At 39.3% G+C, this 15,393-nt stretch overlaps 1 protein-coding gene across 1 annotated transcript in view; it reads right to left on the minus strand.

The window, feature by feature from the left end:
• The window catches only part of SHCBP1L (SHC binding and spindle associated 1 like), a 38,713-nt gene extending 23,968 nt beyond the window's left edge, over positions 1-14,745 (minus strand). The window contains exons 1-6 of the mRNA XM_069544943.1: positions 14,629-14,745; positions 14,150-14,560; positions 10,191-10,340; positions 7,029-7,243; positions 5,979-6,065; positions 5,689-5,907 (exon numbers count right to left, since the gene is read on the minus strand). Of these exons, the coding sequence (XP_069401044.1) occupies positions 5,689-5,907; positions 5,979-6,065; positions 7,029-7,243; positions 10,191-10,340; positions 14,150-14,548 (1,070 nt within the window). The 5' untranslated portion in view covers positions 14,549-14,560; positions 14,629-14,745. The remainder of the gene's footprint in view (positions 1-5,688; positions 5,908-5,978; positions 6,066-7,028; positions 7,244-10,190; positions 10,341-14,149; positions 14,561-14,628) is intronic.
• Positions 14,746-15,393: the final 648 nt, after the last annotated feature.

Raw genomic sequence — 15,393 nt, forward strand, 5'->3', positions numbered from 1 at the left:
TAGGCTGTAGCCTACCAGACTCCTCTGTCCATGGGATTTTCCAGGCAATACTCCTGGAGTGGATTGCCATTTCCTTTTCCAGGGGATCTTCCCAACCCAGGGATCGAACCCAGGTCTCCCACATTATAAACAGACACTTTACCATCTGAGCCACCAGGGAAGTCCTTAAATGTAAATGGGTTGAATGCCCCAACCAAAAAACAAAGACTAGCTGAATGGATACAAAAACAAGACCCCTGTATATGCTGTCTACAAGAGACCCACTTCAAAACAAGGGACACATACAGACTGAAAGTGAAGGGTTGGGAAAAGATATTTCATGTAAATGGAGACCAAAAGCAAGCAGGATTAGCAATACTCATATCAGATAAAATAGACTTTGAAATTAAGGCCGTGAAAAGAGACAAAGGACACTACATAATGATCAAAGGATCAATCCAAGAAGAAGATATAACAATTATAAATATATACGCATCCAACATAGGAGCACTGCAATATGTAAGGCAAATGCTAACAAATATGAAAGGGGAAATTAACAGTAACACAATAATAGTGGGAGACTTTAATACTGCACTTGCATCTATGGATAGATCAACTAAACATAAAATTAGGAAGGAAACACAAACTTTAAATGATACAATGAACCAGTTAGACCTAATTGATGTCTATAGGACATTTCACCCCTGAACTGTGAATTTCACCCCCAAACTGTGAATTTCACCTTTTTCTCAAGTGTACACGGAACATTCTCCAGGATAGATCACATCCTGGGCCATAAATCTAGCCTTGGTAAATTCAAGAAATTTGAAATCATTCTGAGCATCTTTTCTGATCACAATGAGGTAAGATTAGATATCAACTACAGGAAAAAAACTGTTAAAAATACAAACATATGGAAGCTAAACAACATGCTTCTGAACAACCAACAAATCACAGAAGAAATAAAAATATGCCTAGAAACAAATGAAAATGAAAATATGACAACCCAAAACCTATGGGATTCAGTAAAAGCAGTGCTAAGGGGAAGGTTCATAGCAATACAAGCTTACCTCAAGAAACAACAGAAAAATCAAATAAATAACTAACTTTACACCTAAAGCAACTAGAAAAAGATGAAATGAAGAACCCCAGGGTTAGCAGAAGGAAAGAAATCATAAAAATTAGGGCAGAAATAAATGAAAAAGAAACAAAGGAGACTATAGAAAAAAATCAACAAAACTAAAAGCTGGTTCTTTGAGAAGACAGGCAAACCATTAGCCCAATTCATCAAGAAAAAAAGGGAGAAGAATCAAATCAGCAAAATTAGAAATGAAAATGGAGAAATCACAACAGATAACACAGAAATACAAAGGATCATAAGAGACTACTATCAATAACTATAAGACAATAAAATGGATGAATTCTTAGAAAAGTATAACCTTCAAAAACTGAACCAGGAAGAAACAGAAAATCTTAACAGACCCATGACAAGCATGGAAATTAAAAGTGTAATAAAAAATCTTCCAACAAACAAAAGCTCAGGACCAGGTGGCTTCACAGGTGAATTCTACCAAAAAATTTAGAGAAGAGCTAACACCTATCCTACTCAAACTCTTCTAGAGAATTGCAGAGGAAGGTAAACTGCCAAACTCATTCTATGAGGCCACCATCACCCTAATACCAAAACCAGACAAAGATGCCACAAAAAAAGAAAACTATAGGCCAATATCACAGACGAACATAGATGCAAAAATCCTCAACAAAATTCTAACAAACAGAATCCCACGACATATTAAAAAGATCATACATCATGACCAAGTGGGCTTTATCCCAGGGATGCAAGGATTCTTCAATATCCTCAAATCAGTCAATATGATACACCACATTAACAAATTGAAAGATAAAAACCATATGATTATCTCAATAGATGCAGAGAAAGCCTTTGACAAAATTCAACATCCATTTATGATAAAAACCCTCCAGAAAGCAGGCATAGAAGGAACATACCTCAACATAATAAAAGCCACATACGATAAACCCATAGCAAACATTATCCTCAATAGTGAAAAATTGAAAGCATTTCCCCTAAAGTCAGGAATAAGACAAGGGTGCCCACTCTCACCACTACTATACAACATAGTTTTGGAAGTTTTGGCCACAGCAATCGGAGAAGAAAAAGAAATAAAAGGAATCCAGACTGGAAAAGAAGAAGTAAAACTCTCATTGTTTGCAGATGACACGATCCTCTACATAGAAAACCCTAAAGACACCACCTGGAAGAAGCACAAGCTGGAATCAAGATTGCCAGGAGAAATATCAATAACCTCAGATACGCAGATGACACCACCCTTATGGCAGAAAGTGAAGAGAAACTAAAAATGCCTCTTGATGAAAGTGAAAGAAGAGAGTGAAAAAGTTGGCTTAAAGCTCAACATTCAGAAAATGAAGATCATGGCATCTGGTCCCATCACTTCATGGGAAATAGATGGGGAAACAGTGGAAACAGTGTCAGACTTTATTTTTGGGGGCTCCAAGATCACTGCAGATGGTGACTGCAGCCATGAAATTAAAAGACACTTACTCAGTGGAAGGAAAGTTATGACCAACCTAGATAGCACATTGAAAAGCAGAGACATTACTTTGCCAACAAAGTTCCGTCTAGCCAAGGCTATGGTTCTTCCAGTGGTCATGTATGGATGTGAGAGTTGGACTATAAAGAAAGCTGAGTGCCGAAGAATTGATGCTTTTGAACTGTGGTGTTGGAGAAGACTCTTGAGAGGCCCTTGGACTGCAAGGAGATCCAACCAGTCCACTCTAAAGGAGATCAGTCCTGGGTGTTCTTTGGAAGGAATGATGCTAAAGCTGAAACTCCAGTACTTTGGCCACCTCATGTGAAGAGTTGACTCATTGGAAAAGACTCTGATGCTGGGAGGGATTGGGGGCAGGAGGAAAAGGGGATGACAGAGGATGAGATGGCTGGATGCCATCACTGACTCGAGGGATGTGAGTTTGAGTGAACTCTGGGAGTTGGTGATGGACAGGGAGGCCTGGCGTGCTGCGATTCATGGGGTCGCAAAGAGTCGGACACGACTGAGCAACTGAACTGAACTGAACTGAAAGACACCACCAGAAAATTACTAGAGCTAATCAATGAATATAGTAAAGTTTCAGGATATAAAATTAACACACAGAAATCCCTTGCATTCCTATACACTAACAATGAGAAAATAGAGAAATTAAGGAAAAAATTCTATTCACCATTGCAATGAAAAGAATAAAATACTTAGGAATAAATCTACCTAAAGAAACAAAAGACCTATTTATGTAAAAAACTATAAAACAGTGATGAAAGAATCAAAGATGACACAAATAGATGGAGAAATATACCGTGTTCATGGACTGGAAGAATCAATGTAATGAAAATGAGTATACTACCCAAAGCAATCTATAGATTCAATGCAATCCCTATCAAGCTACCAATGGTATTTTTCAGAGAACTAGAACAAATAATTTCACAATTTGTATGGAAATACAAAAAAAAAAAAAAAAAAAAAACTCAAATAGCCAAAGCAATCTTGAGAAAGAAGAATGGAACTGGAAGAATCAACCTGCCTGACTTCGGACTATACTACAAAGCTACAGTCATTGAGACAGTACAGTACTGGCACAAAGACAGAAATACAGATGAATGGAACAAAACAGAAAGCCCAGAGACAAATCCACACACCTATGGACACCTTATCTTTGACAAAGGAGGTGAGAATATACAAAAGAGAAAAGACAATCTCTTTAACAAGTGGTGCTAAGAAAACTGGTCAACCACTTGTAAAAGAATGAAACTAGAACACTTTCTGACACCATACACAAAAATAAACTCAAAATGGATTAAAGATCTAAATGTAAGACCAGAAACTATAAAACTCCTAGAGGAAAACATAGGCAAAACACTCTCTGACATAAATCACAGCAGGATCCTCTATGACCCACCTCCCATAGTAATGGAAATAAAAGCAAAAATAAACAAATGTGACCTAATTAAACTTAAAAGCTTTTGCACAAGGAAGGAAACTATACGCAAGGTGAAAAGACAGCCTTCAGAATGGGAGAAAATAATAGGAAACAAAGCAACTGACAAAAAGTAAATCTCAAAGATATACAAGCAGCTCACACAGCTCAATTCCAGAAAAATAAACGACCCAATCAAAAAATAGGCCAAAGAACTAAACAGACATTTTTCCAAAGAAGACATACAGATGGCTAACAAACACATGAAAAGATGCTCAACATCATTCATTATCAGAGAAAGGCAAATCAAAACCAGAATGAGATACCATCTCATGCCGGTCAGAATGGCTGCTATCAAGAAGCCTACAAAGAATAAATGATGAAAAAATAAAAAACAAAAAAGAAAAAAAAAAAGAATAAATGATGAAGAGGGTGTGGAGAAAAGGGAACCCTTTTACACTGTTGGTGGGAATGCAAACTTGTACAGCCACTATGGAGAACAGTGTGGAGATTCCTTAAAAAACTAGAAATAGAACTGCCATATGGCCCAGCAATCCCACTACTAGGCATACACATTGAGGAAACCAGAATTGAAAGAGACACATGTACCCCAGTGTTCATAGCAGCACTATTTACAATAGCTAGGACATGGAAGCAAGCAACCTAGATGCCCATCGGCAGACGAATGGATAAGAAAGCTGTGGTACATATACACAATGGAATGTTACTCAGCTATTAAAAAGAATGCATTTGAATCAGTTCTAATGAGGTGGATGAAACTGGAGCCTATTATACAGACTGAAGTAAGTCAGAAAGAAAAACACCATTACAGTATATTAACACATATATATGGAATTTAGAAAGATGGTAACAATGACCCTATATGCAAGACGAAGCAACTGACAAAAAATTAATCTCAAAAATATACAAGCAGCTCACGCAGCTCAATTCCAGAAAAATAAATGACCCAATCAAAAAATAGGCCAAAGAACTAAAGAGATACAGATTTAAAGAACAGACTTTTGTACTCTGTGGGAGAAGGCAAGGGTGGGATGATTTGAGAGAATAGCATTGACACATGTATATTACTATATGTGAAACAGATTGCCAGTCCAGGTTCGATGCTTGAGACAGGGTGCTCAGGACCAGTGCACTGGGACGACCCTGAGGGATAGGATGGGGAGGGAGGTGAAAGGGGGATTCAGGATGCAGGATAGGGGACACATGTACACCACCCATGGCTGATTCATGTCAATGTATGGCAAAAACCACTACAATATTGTAAATTAATTAGCCTCCAATTAAAATAAATTAATTACTTTTTAAAAAAAAGAATGACCATGCAATCTTTTTGTTTCCATTTAAAATAGGGCAGGGCTTCCTTGGTAGCCCAGTGGTTAAGAATTTGCCTTGCAATACAGGGGACACTGGTTTGATCCCTGGTCTGGGAGGATCCCACATGCTCTGAAGTGGCTGGGCCTGTGTGCCACAACTGCTGAGCCAGTGTACCCAGAGCCTGAGCTCTGTAACAGAGACCCCACCATGGTGGGAAGCCCTCGCATTGCATCAAAGAGTGGCGTCCACTCACTGCATCTGGAAATGGCCAGTGCACAGCAATGAGGACCCACACCTATGACAACCAAAAAAATGAATAGATACACAAATAAATAAATCTTTTTTTAAAAAAATAGAGCAAATTATTACCGGAGGCGTAAATCTTCCCACATTTTCAGTAATCCACAGAGCATTACTATCTCATAGTATTTTTTCCAACATTCAACAGCTTCTGCTGCAGATGGATCTTCTTTAATATTGCTCTGATACTCAATGAGTTCAACTCGCTTGTTTTTATACTTCTCCAAAGTTTTTTTGAAACGTTGTGCAATAGGGCCAGGTATAGTTCCATCTTGTATATCACACCACCTGAAAAGTATCAGTACAGTGACAATGTTTATCTTAGATAATGTGATGAGTAAGTTTTTAACTATACTTACAAATTAATTCTTTCTTCAATCAAAGCAGTATAATTCTCACAACTTTCTTCATCATCCCAGTCTCTCCAAAGAAAGTCATAAAAAAACCTATGACAAATCAAATTGAGATGACAGTGGTCAAAATCAGCCAGTACCATGTTTATAATTTAAAAGATATCCTGATGTCAGAAATCTTTATATGAATCTTAATTGTTTAAAAAAATCAGTCAGTTCAGTTCAGTCGCTCAGTCGTGTCTGACTCTTTGTGACTCCATGGACTGCAGCACACCAGGCTTCTCTGTCCATCACCAATATTTCAAAATAAACTTTCAGTGAACTAATATTAAAAGTAAAACTTCAAACATTAGATGATCTGCATTATATTTCAAGTTACTACAAATAATGTTTCTTGAAGTGGGATTATAAAATTCATGTTCTACATTTCATAGTCTGTGGCTGATTTTGTTTACCAAAGAAATAATATCTGAGATAGAATAATATTTTATATTGGGGGGTATTAGGAAAACAAAGACGTGCCCCCCAATATTCTGTATTATGCTTACATATAGCTTCTCTCAAACTGTATCAATGTGTAAGAAGCAATCATAATGGGGATGATGACATCTGGTACTTGTAATGCTTTTAAATGTAAAAAATGAAATCTAATATATTTAAGATGCTTAAATATGAGCAGAATATGGTGGTTTTGTTTTTGGGGTAATTTTTTTGCCACCCCTTGCAGCCTTCCAGATCTTAGTTTCCTGACTAGGAATTGAACCTGGGTCCCATCAGTGAAAGCCAAGGAATACCCCAGAATTTAGTGTGACTTATCTCTAAAAGTTTTCAAAATTCAATTTTTGTAAAATGTAAGATCAAAACCCAGCAAGCTTATTGCCCACATAAAATATTTCCACAAGAGAGAATATTTTAGACATAAATATGTACATTAAAAATAGAAAAATTGATTTCAGCTGTGAGTAAAAGTTAAATAAAGAACCTATATGAACAAGACTTACATATTAAATCAACTTTTTAAATATGAGAACTTTCGGAAGTAAAAAGCTCTAATACCTTACAACTTCCAAGGCCAAAGCAATATCATGTAAATCAGAATCTTGTCCTTCAACAGGGTATACTTCCAAGAGAGACACACTATGCTCTAGTTCTTCCAAAATCTCATCAACCAAATCTCTTGGAATATTTGCAATGTTAGAAGAAAAGGGCTCAGCAACAGAAACAGTAACCCTGAAACAAGACGATGAGCTCTGGCTTGGTTTACAAGTTACCTAAGATAAATATAAAGTTTGTAGCTGTGAATGAAAGTAAATCACAAAGATTCTTCTTCAAATATGAGCTACTTATAACATTTCTTCTTGTAAATTTTTATGACTTCTCTAACAGTCAATGTACATAATAACAATAGATAAATACAGAAAAAAATATCAACACAAATTTTCAAACTACTTCTTAAGCAATTATTAGTTTTTAAGGTTCATGAGAGGAACTGTCTCCTATATAATTTCTAAGTTTCAGTTGCCAGACTTTTCCATTTTATAAAACAGTAGTATTAAAAAAATCTCGGACTAATTTTGCCATGAAAGTATGTCTTAAAATATCCTATTGTCTTTATTGGACATGGAAGCCTGGCCTGCTGCAGTCCACATGGTCACAAAGAGTCCAACACTACTGAGCAGCTGAACTGATTATCTGTATTACAGTATTAGTAAAAGAAAGGATTATAAAATACCAAAAAAGTAGAATGGACATAATAAAAAAGTTAAGTCCTAAAAAGAAAAGTAAAAGGTAAAGTCCTTAGGTTGAATAAATTTAGCTTCATAAACAATACACTTGTGTTTTCTTGTCTTATAACCTCTGCTAAGTCACTTCAGTCGTGTCCGACTGTGTGCAACCCCATAGACGGCAGCCCGCCAGGCTCCCCGGTCCCTAGGATTTTATAATCTCTAGCATGTCTGAAAATAAGTGCATGAAATCACTGAGTTGAAAGAAGCTTTATTTCTTTTTAAAGTCTTTATTGCCACTGTTACAATATTGTTTCTGTTTTATGTTTTGGTTTTTGGCGGGGAGTCCTTAGTCCTAAGTCCCTGGGTCTTAGCTGTCTGACCAGGGATCAAACCAGCACACCCTGCATTGAAAGGAGAAATCTTAACCAATGCACAGTAGCTTTAAAAATTAATAAATTACACTAAGTATTAGCACAAAGTATAGAATTACAGAAGTTGGTATAAATTTTCAGCTGTAAGATGAAAAAGGTTTAAGGATCTAACATATAACATAGTGACTACAGTTGATAATTTGTTATTCAGTCACCAACTCATGTTCAACTCTTTGTGACCCCATGGACTGCAGCATGCCAGGCCTCTCTGTCCCTCACCATCTCCCAGAGTTTGCTCAAACTCATGTCCACTGAGTCTGTGATGCCATCCAACCATCTCATCTTCTTTGCCCCTTTTTCCTCCCACCTTCAATCTTTCCCAGCATCAGGGTCTTTTCAAATGAGTTGGCTGTTCACATCAGGTGGCCAGAAGATTGAAGCTTCAGCTTCAGCATCAGTCCTTCCAGTGAAAATTCAGGCTTGATTCTCTTTAGGATTGATTGGTTTGATCTCCTTGCTGTCTAAGGGACTCTCAAGTGTCTTCTCCAACACCACAGTTCAAAAGCATCAATTCTTCAGTGCTCAGCTTTTTTTATGGTCCAACTCTCACATCCATATACAGAAAGACCTTAACTTGGACTATACAGACCTTTGTTGGTGAAGTGATGTCCCTGCTTTTTAATATGCTGTCTAGGTTTGTCATAGCTTTTCTTCCAAGGAGCAAGTGTTTTTTAATTTCATGACTGCAGTCACTGTTTTGAAGCCTAAAAAAATAAAATCTGCCACCTTTTCCATTTTTTCCCCATCTATTTGCCATGAAGTATATGTATATATGACTTCCCTGGTAGTTCAGACAGTAAAGCGTCTGCCTACAATGTGGGAGACCCAGGTTTGATCCCTGGGTTGGGAAGATCCCCTGGAGAAGGAAATGGCAACCCTCTCCAGGACTTGCCTGGAAAATTCTATGGATGGAGGAGCTTAGTAGGCTACCATCCACAGGGTCACAAAGAGTCAGACACGACTGAGTGACTTCATTTTCACTTTTTCATATGTATGTATAAAATCATCATGTTATACACCCTATCTTACAATCTTGTCAATTATAACTCAATAAAACTGAAAAAATAAACACTACTAATACATTTTGAACATTTTCAAATACACGTCCAATAAAAGTATTACTTTTTTTTTTAATATACAGCATTTTGGTGCTTAATTTATTAAAAGGAATCAAGTTATGGTCAATTGACTGTTTGGTTTTCTTACCTAACCATGCTTTCTTTCTTTCTCTCTTTTAAACTATTTTGTATTGGGCATAACCAATTAACAAACAATGTTGTGACAGTTTCAGGTGAACAGCAAAGTGACTCAACCATACATATACATGTATCCATAACTTATTTTCTATATAACGCAGAATTGAATTGTTTTCTGATAGTATGTAATGTAATAAGTTTCAAACACAATTTTTTTCTTGTCACCAAAACCACGGATTTGAAGTATCTATCTGAAGTAGGAGTACCATTTGTGATTGCAAATATTAATTTCTACACAGGATAATTGACCTTTAAGGCAATCAGATTTATGATGTCAAATATGCTACAATATTTAACCTACAGACCTATAAAAGCAAAATCTTGGATAAAAGCTTGGAAGTAGATGTATTATACTAAAAAGTCACTTTTCATAGGAAAAAAATTTCAAATTTTACCAATAATTTTACCAATAATTTTCTGATCTAGTTTATTCTTTCCTAATATAACTAAACCTCATAATTCAGATAAATGAAGATTAAAGATAAATAATGGGAAAAATTTACCAATTTTTAAGATGTGCACTTTTGTTATTTTTACATTATTTGAGCAATTGAAAGTAGGATAATAAATATTATCTAATACTATGAGATTTGATTTAATGATAACTGTTTACAGGAAAATATGTGCAAATACCCGTCCTTACCCTCTTTTACATTGTTAACTTGTTAAGAAACTTAAATAGATGTAAACTTTTGCCAACCTTTGTTTAAGTATCCAAGGCTCAAACTTATAAAGTTACATTTTGGTCTTAAAAAGAACTGATAATTTCACGCAAAGAAAAAGGATCAGGTGAAAATTATTTACCTCAACCAATATACCAACAAAAGGGATAGAAGATTCTTCATATTTCACAAAGAATAACTCAGGATTAGCTTTCCAGACTCCAAGCCACTTGTCTTTCAACTTTAATTTTTCTGATAGATATTTACTCATAGCATCATCAGCATCTTCTGCCTAGCAAAACAAAAATATGTACACATATATATACGAAATTATAGATTTATATATATTTTTACTGATTTCTATTTAAGTATGCAGCCCATATGCCTTTAAAATAACGAAAAAACTCAGAAATAATAGATTTTAACTGAATCTACATTTAATGAAAAATAGAAACATTAAAAAATTAGAATAAATTGAAAAGATATCTACTCATTCAATAGAGTAATTAAGAGATGAGACATCTACTTATTATTTTTTAAATAATGTTTTATTGATCTACTGAGCAATTTCAGTTCAGCCACTCAGTTGTGTCTGACTCTTTGCAACCTCATGAACTACAGCATACTAGGCCTCCCTGTCCATCACCAACTCCCGGAGCTTGCTCAAACTCATGTCCATTGAGTCGGTGATGTCATCCAGACATCTCATCTTCTGTCATCCCCTTCTCCTCCCACCTTCAATCTGTCCCAGCATCAGGGTCTTTTCAAATGAGTCAGTTCTTTGCATCAGGTGGTCAAAGAATTGGAGTTTCAGCTTCAGCATCAGTCCTTCCAATGAATATTCAGGACTAATTTCTTATATGATTGACTGGTTTGATCTCCTTGCAGTCCAAGGGACTCTCAAGAGTCTTCTCCAACACCACAGTTCAAAAGCATCAGTTCTTCAGCACTCAGTTTTCTTTATGGTCCAACTCTCACATCCATACATGACTACTGGAAAAACCATAGCTTTGACTAGTCAGACCTTTGTCAGCAAAATAATGTCTCTGCTTTTTAATATGCTGTCTAGGTTGGTCACAGTTTTTCTTCCAAGGAGCAAGTGTCTTTTAATTTTGTGGATGCAGTCACCACCTGCAGTGATTTTACAGCCCAAGAAAACAAAATTTGTCACTGTTTGCATTGCCTCCCCATCTATTTGCCACGAAGTGATGGGACTGGATGCTATGATCTTAGTTTTTCGAATGTTGAGTTTTAAGTCAGTTTTTTCACTCTCCTCTTTCACCTTCATCAAGAGGCTCTTTAGTTCCTCTTCACTTTCTGCCATAAGGGTGGTGTCATCTGCATGTCTGAGGTTATTGGTATTTCTCCCAGCAACCCTGATTCCAGCTTGTGCTTCATCCAGCCCAGCATTTTGCATAATGAACTCTGCATATAAGAACATAACCAGGGAGACAATATACAGCCTTGATGTACTCCTTTCCCGATTTGGAACCAGTCTGTGGTTCCATGTTCAGTTCTGACTATTGCTTCTTGACCTGCATACAGATTTCTCAGAATGCAGGTCAGGTGGTCTGGCATTCACATCTCTAAGAATTTTCCAAAGTTTGTTGTGAGCCACACAGTCAAAGGCTTTGGCATAGTCAATAAAGCAGAGGTAGATGTCTTTCTGGAACTCTCTTGCTTTTTCTATGATCCAACAGAGGTTGGCAATTTGATCTCTGGTTCCTCTGACTTTTCTAAATCCAGCTTGAACATCTGGAAGTTCTTGGTTCACATACCACTGAGACCTGGCTTGGAGAATTTTGAGCATTACTTTGCTAATGTGTGAGAACGACGGCAATTTTGAACATTCTTTGGTATTGCCTTTCTTTGAGATTGGAATGAAAACTGACCTTTCCCAGTCCTGTGGCCACTGCTGAGTTTTCCAAATTTGCTGGCATTTTGAGTGCAGCACTTTAACAGGATCATCTTTTAGGATTTGAAATAACAACTGGGATTCCATCACCTCTAATAGCTTTGTTTGTAGTAATGCTTAAGGCCCACTTGACTTCATATTGCTAGATGTCTAGTTCTAGGTGAGTGATCACACCATCATGGTGAGTCATAAACATCTTTTTTATATAGTTCTTCTGTGTATTCTTGCCACCTCTTCTCAATATCTTCTGTTTCTGTTAGGTCCATACCATTTCTGTCCTTCATTGCACCCATCTTTGCATGAAATGTTCCCTTAGTATCTCTAATTTTCTTGAAGAGATCTCTAGTCTTTCCCATTCTATTGTTTTCCTCTATTTCTTTGATCAAATAGGAAGGCTTTCTTATCTCTCTTTGCTATTCTTTGGAACTCTGCATTCAAATGGGTATATCTTCCCTTTTCTCCTTTGCCTTTCATTTCTCTATTTTTCTTAGCTATTTGTAAGGCTTTCTCAGACAATCATTATGCCTTTTTGCATTTCTTTTTATTGGGGATGGTCTCGGTCACCGTCTCCCGTACGATGTCATGAATCTCCGTCCATAGTTCTTCAGGCATTCCATCAGATCTAATCCTTTGAATCTATTTTTCACTTCCACTGTATAATCGTAAAGGATTTTACTTAGGTCATACCTGAGTGGCCTAGTTGCTTTCCCTACTTTCTTGAATTTAAGTCTAAATTTTGCAATAAGGGGTTCATGATCTGAGCCACAGTCAGCTTCTGGTCTTGTTTGGCACCCCACTCCAGTACTCTTGCCTGGAGAGTACCATGGACAGAGGAGCCTGGTAGGCTGCAGACCATGGGGTCGCTAAGAGTCAGAAACGACTGAGAAACTTCACTTTCACTTTTCACTTTCATGCATTGGAGAAGGAAATGGCAGCCCACTCTAGTGTTCTTGCCTGGAGAATCCCAGGGACGGGGGAGCCTGGTGGGCTGCCGTCTATGGGGTTGCACAGAGTCGGACACGACTGAAGCGACTTAGCAATAGCAATAGCAATACAGCTTCTCCATCTTTGGCTGCTAAGAATATAATCAATATGATTTTGGTGTTGACCATCTGGTGATATCCACGTGTAGAGTCATCTCTTGTGTTGTTGGAAGACGGTGTTTGCTATGACCAGTGCATTCTCTTGGCAAAACTCTGATAAACTTTGCCCTGCTTCATTTTGTACCCCAAGGCCAAACTTGCCTGTTACTCCAGGTAGCTCTACTGTAATTATACATACAAAAACATGGTTATTATCATGTTTAAAAACCTAGTCATCAATTTTTTCTGAACTTTAAAGATTTAATGACCTATTTAGAATTTACTCAGCACATAAAATTTTAAAATAAAAATCCATTCTATAAAACAAATGAGCATACTAAGAATTTTTGCCCATTTGGTTTTCTGCATTTCAACTACCTCAGGATGATAATCTAAACTAGTATGAAACTCAGACATTAAACCCTGACTAATGACACAGTAAAACAGGAAAAGGAGTACGTCAAGGCTGTATATTGTCACCCTGCTTATTTAACTTCTACGCAGAGTACATCATGAGAAACGCTGGGCTGGATGAAGCACAAGCTGGAATCAAGATTGCTGGGAGAAATATCAATAACCTCAGATATGCAGATGACACCACCCTTATGGCAGAAAGTGAAGAGGAACTAAAAAGCCTCTTGATGAAAGTGAAAGAGGAGAGTGAAAAAGGTGGCTTAAAGCTCAACATTCAGAAAACGAAGATCATAGCATCCGGTCCCGTCACTTCATGGGAAATAGATGGGGAAACAGTGGAAATAGTGTCAGACTTTATTTTGGGGGGCTCCAAAGCACTGCAGATGGTGACTGCAGCCATGAAATTAAAAGACGCTTAATCCTGGGAAGAAAAGTTATGACCAGGGCACTGATAAGGCCTATCTTCCTTCAGCTCTCAAAAAAACTGGAAAACGCTATGTGATCTGTTTGAAGGAAAAATCGAATTGGAATTCCTTTAACAGGGCCTGGGAATCTCTATCCAGGTGGAAGTCCTGTAAGCGTGGAGTAAATTTACTTTTGTGACATGCAGGTTCTTTGTGCGCTCTGTGCCCACATCCGCACGGAAGGTGGCCCCGAGTCCCTCGGGGCCCGCTGTCTTCTAGTCCTCACCTTGTAGCCCTGCAGCACTTCGTCGCAGTACAGCGCCACCTTCTCCTCCCGCCACATCCCCCTCATGGGGAACGCGCACACCGGGGGCAGCGGCTGCGCCTCCTCGTCTTCCTCGGGCACTGAGAGCAGGGGCTCCTCTTCCTCCTCTTCTGGCCCCTGTCCCGGGCCCTCGGCCTGAGAGCCCGGCAGGAGCTGGAGCCGCCGCCGGGCCGCCTCCCGGCCCGCTTTCCCCTTCAGCGGGCGAGGGGAGGCCGCCACCGACCGCATCGGGGACGCGGCGCTCTTCAGGGCCGCAGCCATCACCAAGTCCCCGGTGAGCGCCGAGACAATCTTCTCGCCTCGCCGGCCGGGGCTGACGGCTCGAACCGCGTCCTCAGGCACCCGGGACCCCGACGCCATCTCCTCAGCACCCTGCGCGCCAGCGGCAGCCGTTAGTCACTTTTCCGGCCCGGGCCGCGCGGGCAATGGGCGAGCCGTACCTGCAGGTCCCGCGACGAGCGCGGCGGCTCGAGGGGATGCCGCCCGGAGTGGGTTGGGGGATGAGGTTGTTGGCCGCGGGTCCGAATCTGGGGGTTGCCGGCGGGTAGGATCCCGCGGGGCGCGACGGGGCGGGGCGGGATGGAAGGAAGGTTCTGGGCGAGCTGTTGGCGGGCGGGGGAGGGGCGCCGCAAGATGACTGCCCGCTTGGCGCCCGCTGGTTTGGTGATGGTGGTGGTGGTTTAGTCACTCAGTGTTGTCCGACTCTTTGGGACCCCATAGACTGCAGCCCACCAGGCTCCTCTGTCCATGAGATTTTCCAGGCAAGAATACTGGAGTGAGGAGCCATTTCCTTCGCCAGGGGATCTTCCCCACCCAGGGATGGAACCTGCGTCTCCTGCATTGCAGGCAGAGTCCTTACCAACTGAGATATCAGACGCTGGATCTAACCTCACCCATCTAACCTCACCTTGCCCTCTTTAGAACCGTCTCTTTAGAGACGGAATTCTCTCCCAAAGGAAGATTTTCATAGGGTCCTCATACTTTTTCAGGATGATTGTGGGACACCCTCCACGTCCTCATAACCTAATATATGTAGGTGCTACCTAACCCTCCACGCACAGGTGTCTGCTCAAATACACCCTGAAAGAAAGTTTATTTTTATACTGAGTGGCAATGGTAGCTGGACCTTTCTGGTTATTACTAGAGGAAAATCTAGTGACAAACCCAGCGACCTAGGTTTTCCCCCCAATTTTTCACAAGTTTCC

Source organism: Ovis canadensis, chromosome 12 (genome assembly GCF_042477335.2).
Source record: "Ovis canadensis isolate MfBH-ARS-UI-01 breed Bighorn chromosome 12, ARS-UI_OviCan_v2, whole genome shotgun sequence".
NCBI lineage: Eukaryota > Metazoa > Chordata > Mammalia > Artiodactyla > Bovidae > Ovis > Ovis canadensis.